General features: G+C 43.1%; 1 protein-coding gene across 1 annotated transcript; it reads right to left on the reverse strand.

Annotated features, from left to right (window-relative positions):
- Nucleotides 1-5652: 5652 nt before the first annotated feature.
- LOC147623473 (uncharacterized) lies at nucleotides 5653-6927 on the reverse strand. The gene has a single exon (XM_086821875.1). It carries the CDS (start codon nucleotides 6887-6889, stop codon nucleotides 5687-5689), a length of 1203 nt encoding a protein of 400 aa, XP_086678001.1. The 5' UTR covers nucleotides 6890-6927; the 3' UTR covers nucleotides 5653-5686.
- Nucleotides 6928-8374: the final 1447 nt, after the last annotated feature.

Genomic DNA, 8374 nt, shown 5'->3' on the forward strand with positions numbered 1-8374 from the left:
AGATGAGAGAGGTCATCAATTTTTTTCACTGCCTGTGTTTATATATTATTAAGACATGATGGGAGATGTGCTTAATTTTGTAGACGCATCAAACATCACATTCACCTCCTCAAAAATTTCAAGATTTAGCTTTTATTAAATTATTGATGAGAGATAAGGAGATAGAGAGAGGTCATCAAGTGCCCGTGATTATATATTACCAAGACGTGATGTTGGTTTCATTTTGTAGACCCATCAAACATCACATTTAGAGTTCGAGAAAAGATAGGTTCAGTTCAACCTACAACTTGTTCAATTTGTTTATATAAAAAAATCAAATTGATGGGACAAGGAGAAATGCATCCTCAAGAATTTCAAGGTGTAGTTTTGTTTAGATTAAAATGTATGGAAAAAAATGCTTGTTTAAAATTACAATAAGGATTTAAACTTTGAAGTAAGGGTCCCTAAAAATAGTTTCCCAAAAAGTGGTCTAATTTCACATTCAGATACGTACATGTGTACACTTCACCAAATATAATACACAAAAGTACGAACTTTTGTGTGGGCATTCACATGATTCTCTCATTTGTGCTTTAGTTTGTGATGTGTGCACATGCACCGTGAATAAATATAATTGCTAGTTGCCAACCATGCCTTGTGTGGAAACTACCCCTATATTCTAGGATAACATATGGCTACATTTCATCCTAAGTAACACAAATTTCTATGGAAAGTGTTTATATAGCACGTCCACAAGGAAACTCTCTATAGCAAATCAGATGGCATTTTAATTAACATATACCTTAGCTAGAGGTTAAAACTTTTGCAAGGTAAGGGTCGTTCCTGCCACCATAGAGCATGATTAGGAGGTAGATCAAAGAAAGTTTCATGTTGCATGTAAGGAAGGAAGACAAGTTATCAACCTAGAGCATGTAGCTCCTACACACATGCTCTTAAGTGTGTGTGTGTGTGTGTGTGTACGTGCGTGCGTGTGTGTGTGTATGTGTGTGTGTGTATGTGTGTGTGTACGTGCATGTGTGTGTGTGTATGTGTGTGTGTGTGTGTGTGTGCGCGCGTGTGTGTGTGTGTGTGTGAGAGAGAGAGAGAGAGAGAGTAAAATGGAATTACATTTTTCTAACCTACACAAATCCACCTCTTGTTAATGTTGATAAAGCTAATATGTATTACAAAATTTTGGTTGCTATTCTATTTTAAGGGATTGACTTTTTGGTACTATAGTACCCCCAAGTATTGACATTTATCTTATATTGAGTTACTATCCCTCAAGCTATCCCTTATCATAGATATGTGGCATTCATTATCTGTCATATAATTTTAACACTCCTATTTTTCCATCGGGGGGGGGGGGAGAGAGAGAGAGAGAGAGAGAGAGAGAGAGAGAGAGAGAGAGAGAGAGAGAGAGGTCATAAACTTCATCCACCACCTGCGATTATATATTATGTAGATGCGATGCCTTATCTCACAAGAAGATCGTACATCACATTCATTATTAAGATACGATGCCTTATCGCAAAGATATGTATACCCATCTCACGATGCCTTATCATCACGAGATGTGTTTCATTTTGTAGGCCCATCATACTCAGAGATAGGTTTAATTCAACCTAGAACTTGGTCAATTTGTAAGAAGTCATTTTCAAAATGATGGGAGAAGGAAAAATACCTCCTCAAAAATATGAAGGTTTAGCTTTTTTTAGATTAGCTTAGCCTAGAACTTGTTCAATTTGTAGAAAATCATTTTTAAATTGATGGGAGAAGAAAATAAACCTCCTCAAAAATTTCAAGATTTAGCTTTTATTACATTATTGATGTGTGTGAGAGAGAGAGAGAGAGAGAGAGGTCATCAAGTTTGTCCACCGTCAGTGATTATATATTATTAAGACGTGATGCAAGATGTGTTTCATTTTGCAGACCCATCAAACATGGCATTCACCTCCTCAAAAATTTCAAGATTTAGCTTTTATTAGATTATTGATGAGAGAGAACGAGATAGAGAGAGGTCATCAAGTTCGTGCGATGCTCGTTTCATTTTGTAGACCCATCACATCAAACATCACACTTAGAGTTCGAGAGAAAAGATAGGTTGAGCTCAGTCTACAACTTGTTCAATTTATTTAAAAAAAAAAACTTGATGGGAGAAGGAAAGATGCATGCTCCTATCAAGAATTAGTTTTGTTTAGATTAAAATGTGTGGAAAAAAGTGCTGGTTTAAAATTACAATAAGGATTTGAACTTTGAAGTAAGGGTCCCGAGAAATAGGTTCCCGAAAAGTGGTCAAATTTCACATGTGGCGTGCACACGTGGCCAAATATAATACGCAAACTTTTGTCTGGGCATTAGCATCGTTTGTGGCGCGCCTTCAGAATTTCAATCGCATTTTTCTAGCCAGGTGCACGTTCTCCTGTTGGGAACCTTAGTCTCATCTAAAGTTCGACTCTCATTTTAAATGTTTTTATAGTCCATAGAATTAGATTGTTTCTAAATCTCTCCTTACTTATTTTAATAGAATGTGGGTGTAAAGGACCACCAACGCCCATATAATATATTATGTCTATGTGAATTAGGGTATCATGCACGTTCAGCCATGAGACATCGTCCAAGCAGACCCACTTTTGGCATAAATGAAACTCAGACTTATTAGATACATTCCTTTTCATGTCTTTGGATGTTATGACCAATTATTATATTCTATTTTAGAGCGAATGAAATTAAGGCTGCTTCCATCGTTGAAAAGTGAAGTTTCTCATTACTTGAATTTCTTTAAGGTGTTGGAGGCACCACTAGTGAATCCACTTTTGGCATGAATGAATTTAAGGCTGATTAGATGAATTTCCTTTGATGTCTCAAGTGTTATGCTCAACCATATCGACTCTTGGAATGAATGAAATAAAGACTACTTTGATCTTTGCAAAGAGAAACTTATTTTAAGGCCTTGGAGGCCCCATTTGTGCTTTTGTGCATTACCTTATATATTCAAGATGTGGTGCTAAGGAACACACTCACTTATCAACATGTGTTCACTTGGTCTCACATGTTTTTGTGTAATCCTCCTTGATTATCATGAAATGTTTGACCAAAACAAGTAAACTATTAGGTTACTCCACACTCTTCAAATCTATATTTTGTATTAAAGCCTCTCAACATCTTTAATAATGCAATTGACTTATTAGAGTGATCAATGCATGACCACACAAGACCATTGCAATGCACACATGGCCTTTTTTCAATTACCTTTAGTCCATCACCTTGTCCTAGGTTTTAAACTATTAGGTTACTCCACACTTTTCAAATCTATGTTTTGTATTAAAGCCTCTCAACATCATTAATGCACACATGGCATTTTCTCAACTACCTTAGTCCATCACCTTTTCCTAACTTTTGTAAGACGAAATGCCAGCTTTTTGTAATGTAAGTTTATCTTTTGTGTAATAGCACTACACTATATAAAGTGGCCTTAACAACGAGAGTGTTAATAACTCTATGGGTTAACACAGTTTCACCCACCCCGCCTACCGTAAGACCCATTTGCCACTTCACCCACGTGAACAGATACTTATTTTTTATTAGACGGTGCTGGAACATATAAAGAGAGCCTTACCATGCGATTAATGGCAAATAGGGCAACTCTATGAACTTAGTCTACATAGTTGCTTATTTATGACTAGTAAAATAATAGAGGCTAGACCATTTTTAAGTTTGGTAGGCCTAGTGTGAAGATTAGTCATTTATATACAAGTCATGTTTTACAATAAGCAATGCATAATGATTCTCCTGCAATAGTTTTCTTGTGAGCTCTCCTTATTCCCTCTCAATGCTTGCTTGCATACTATTAAATCTTGGTTACTTGTTAATGGATGCATGCATGATTGTAGGTTTTCTTCTTGCATTAGCTTCTTCTTCTGCCTCGTCTAACACCTAACGTGCATTAACCTAACCTACACTCCATACTCATATGGTTGTTGTGGTCCGTCTAGGTTGCCCTATGAGCTATAATGTTGGCTTTCTTGACTCTTTACACATTGGGAAAGTGGGGCTACAACCAAGAGTTAGGAGCCATGCCATTTCACCCTTGATGGCCTTCATTTGTTAGGCTCTTTTGCTTGTTCTCCACCTTGGATCTGAGAGGCTTTTAGCTTGTTCCTTTTTCTTGTGGACGACTCAATGGCTCTTGCTCATTGCTTTCTCTCTCAAGAGCTCTTTCTTCACTCTCACATACTCACACTTTTGTGAGCTCATTTGGCCGCTTTTATACACCCTTTCGAAACTCCGTTTGGGGCAAAGCACCCACATACTTGGAAGTTGTACTTCTCCTTGGTCAAAAATTTTGTTGAGTTTAGAGATTTTTCGCATTCGTGTGGTTTCGGCTTTTTATAAAGGTTTTGGTGGAGGTTTTACAAAGATTTTTCTAAACAATTTTGGTGAAGGTTTTTGTTGATGAAGATCTTGATGATGCAGACACTACTGCGGGGCGAGATTATTGAGATATCAAGCTCATCTAGTGAGACGGTGGACACTGATGACCCGCCTGGAGGGGATAGGCCGCCCCACAGTTACACCACTGGCATGGTTGGTGAGATCATGGGTGATATGCGGCCAGTGGGATGACAGCCATTCTAGAGAGACTGGCATAGTTATAGCGCCAGCTCATTTAGTTGGGTTCACACTATAGAGAACCCTAGTATGTATTTGGTTGAGTACCTTTTCATATGGTGTGTACTCTTATCTTTGTATATGGTGTGTTGAGTGTTGTGTGAAGAAGAAGAAGATTTTCAGCCTCTCACCTTGTGTGTTCTCTATTAGGATTTTGTTGTAAGTGTGTGTGTGCTTTGCAAGAGCTCAAGCTCTCTTCTCCCCTGCATATTTTCATGGTATCAGAGCCTGGTTCATGCTAAGGTCTGATTGTAAGCAAGAGAAGCACAGGAAGCGGTATGAGGGTAAGAGCTTCATCTACTCTTTGAAAGGATCGGGGGAAGCATGCACACGCGAGGAGAGAGGGAGAGAAGAGGAAGAACACACAGCACGTGGGTGGGGAGACTCCAAAGTGGTAGCTCCCCCTATACAGTATATCACTATATGTATAGGGTACAGTGGGCGGGCGCCCGTGACTCGGGCGGCCGGGCAAGGCACATACGCCTTTACCCCAACAACCTCCTAAAGGCCAATGTGCCGATAAGTGAAAGCCTACTAGCCTGCAACTAGTGTATGTACAATGGATGAGAGATATGACTAACTCTCAACCAACGCCCACGCTCGCTCTCGAGCTATATGCATGCATCTGTATCCGCTCTAGTGATAACCATACGTGTGTATCCCTGCTAGAGCATGCACGCACATCCTGCAGGTATCTCGTAATGACCTGCACTACTCCCCCATGCTCAATGCCAGTGTCAGTCACCGTACGACTAACAACTCCCACTGCAAATGCTCCCACTGTAGCTGCTATGTCGGGCCTCGAGATCAACATCTCGTACATGAGGGCACCGAACGCTGATGCGACCCTGGCAATCTCTGCCAACCTGACAAGCTCTGTCAACTGTGACTCAGAACTCCACTCAAGGTAATGCGTGATCTCCGGGGAACTGGCCACCTCCCCCCTGAACTGGAGATCATGGCACTCTAACTCCGAAACCTAGAGTGTCTCCTCGTGCCCTCTGCATATCACATGCATACCAAGAGTATCTCCCTGTCACCCTGAATCCTGTATGTCCGCATCAAGCTCTGGCATAAGCATATCAAGAAATGACTGCATCACTACTGTATCCTCAGCATCTAAATCAGTCATCTCCGCCATCATACCCGATGACTCGCCCCGCTGTGACTCACTAGAGCACTCCCGCTCTACCTGCCTATGTGAAGACGTCTGCACAGTCTCCAACTGTGGCTCACTAGAGCTAACCTGCTCTACCTGACTGTCTATAGACTGCACCTGCACAACTGGCTCAACCTGCTCGACCAATGTCTGAGCGTCCTGTGACTCGTCTGACATAAGCATGTCAAAGAACTCCATGTCACTCATCTCCATCATAGGAGGCATCTCCATCATAGGAGGAATAATCTGCTGTGTCTCACTAGAGCACTCCCGCTCTACATGCTTATACGAAGACATATCCTGCACAGCTAGATCTACCTGCTCAACTGATGTCTGAGCATCCTGCAGCACAATTGCAAAAGAGACACGTCTCGTCTCTCGCTCTATACATGGCTGCAGTGTCGCAATCGAGACTATCTCGTCTCGTACATCAGATACATGCAATGGATAGACCAAGCCACTCCGGGCTCCTCTCGCAATCACTAGCGATCTGCAATGCATCTGAAAAGAGTGCTCTCTAAGCACTACGCGACAACCACTATCCTGTAGTAGCTGTCTCACTGAGATCAAGCTCTGTCTCAGTCCAGGCACGTAACGTACATGACGTAGCATAAAGGATGCACCACTGGGCAACAACAAGCATACATCTCCTGCACCTGCAATGTCATAGGCTGATCCGTCAGCCAGGTGTACACATCCGATTCTCCCACTAGAGAAGCTGCTAAACCACTCACGACATGATGTGATGTGGAAGACTGCATCATCATCTAGTAACCATCGAGAAGAAGTGTCACCTTTACCAGACATGTAAGCAAGAGGAACACTAGAGGTAAACGTGACATCACCGTCACTGGCATACTCGGCCACCTCTCTAGTCTGTGTCAAAGCCGTCTTTGCATCATGCATACATCTCTGTTGCTGTCTCATACGTCTAAAACAGCGACGCCTAATGTGCCCTGTGTGACCACAATGCCAACAACGCATGTATCGGCAACTACGAGACCGTCGTCTCTCACGAGTCGTCACTCTTGACTCGGAACCGTCACACATAATGGATGTCATATCAATGAAAAACCGCATATGCGTCAAAGTGGGAGATCACTCAACCACTATGCCAATCAAACCTAATCAATGCATCAATGCGATGCTCACATATGCAACAATCCGGGAATGCCTCGTCCGGAATCACTGAGCAAACATGCTCCCGCAGTGACTATACATGAGCTGCACCCTGTCTCAAAACACTGCAAACCTGTGAGCTAATCGCCAAGCTCACCTATGAGCTAATTGCCAAGCTCACGTGTGCGATATCGAGGCATACACACACAAATCTCCCACCTGCAGAGATATCCAGCATGTAAAAGTTGAGTGCTATCTCAATCGCAACCTGGATCGCAACAACCAATGCGCATAAAAATCTGGGAAAAATTTCGCCAGAGTTCTGGCAGTAAAATGGCTATATACCCAATAACCAACAACTGCCTTTAAATCTCAAAACCATGAGCATCCATACGCATCAAACCGCACTCAATGCATACATAAACTCTGCAAAGTGTTTTGCAAATGACTATCAATGTGGGAGTCACACTTGACCGCTAAATCCTGTACTCCACCTGGCCGAGCAGGCAAAGGCGGCAGAGGGAAACCAAAAAAAAAGTCCGTGTCCAAGACTGTGAAAACAGGGCTTCAATTCCTGTAGGTCGCCTGGCTCGCTACCTCAAGAAGGGACGCTATGCCCAGCGTATCGGATCTGCTGCCCCTGTCTACCTTGCTGCTATGTAATTAAGACGCTGCTTGCTTACCAAAAACAGCCCACACTCTGAGCATTTTTGCTACAGCACCACACTTAATATACGTGTCCACTGGTCAATCTCGCCTTGCAAAACGCCTGAGCACTCTCCAGCGCAGCTGAATATGTTTTGCAGCAGCCCGTGAAACAATGACTTTCAGCTTACAGTCGCTCCAATCCAGCTTACACGCCAAGCTTACATGACCTTCTGCTGCATCTCCTGCGCACACATTGTCACTCTGCAGCAACTCCTGCAATTGGTGCACTCCTAGTCTTCCAATCTCTACAACAAGAGCTGAAGCTCTCTGCAGCAATTCAACCTTATCTTCTCCTCGCCATAGATTGCGTTCATGCGCCGGAGGTGCCGCAAGCACCACAATGGCTCCCGGCTCGCAGATCTGACATCGCAACCGTACTACAGCGCTCGAAGCTCAGCTTCGAGCTCCTCCATCTCGCCGTCACAACCACGCACCGCTCACGCACACCCGCAAGTGCACACACGCGCACGCGGCACCAAGCTCTGATACCAGTTGAAAGGATCGGGGGAAGCATGCACACGCGAGGAGAGAGGGAGAGAAGAGGAAGAACACACAGCACGTGGGTGGGGAGACTCCAAAGTGGTAGCTCCCCCTATACAGTATATCACTATATGTATAGGGTACAGTGGGCGAGCGCCCGTGACTCGGGCGGCCGGGCAAGGCACATACGCCTTTACCCCAACACTCTTCCCTATTTGTGTTAACTACACCCTTGTCGGGAGCTCTACAGGAGGCACC

This window comes from Cibotium barometz, chromosome 27 (genome assembly GCF_041138505.1).
Source record: "Cibotium barometz isolate CiBa-2024 chromosome 27, ASM4113850v1, whole genome shotgun sequence".
In the NCBI taxonomy this organism is placed as follows: Eukaryota; Viridiplantae; Streptophyta; class Polypodiopsida; order Cyatheales; family Cibotiaceae; genus Cibotium; species Cibotium barometz.

Coding starts and splice junctions, on each gene's coding strand:
- LOC147623473 (XM_086821875.1), bottom strand. CDS start 6,889: ATGCGGTTTTTCATTGATATGACATCCATTATGTGTGACGGTTCCGAG.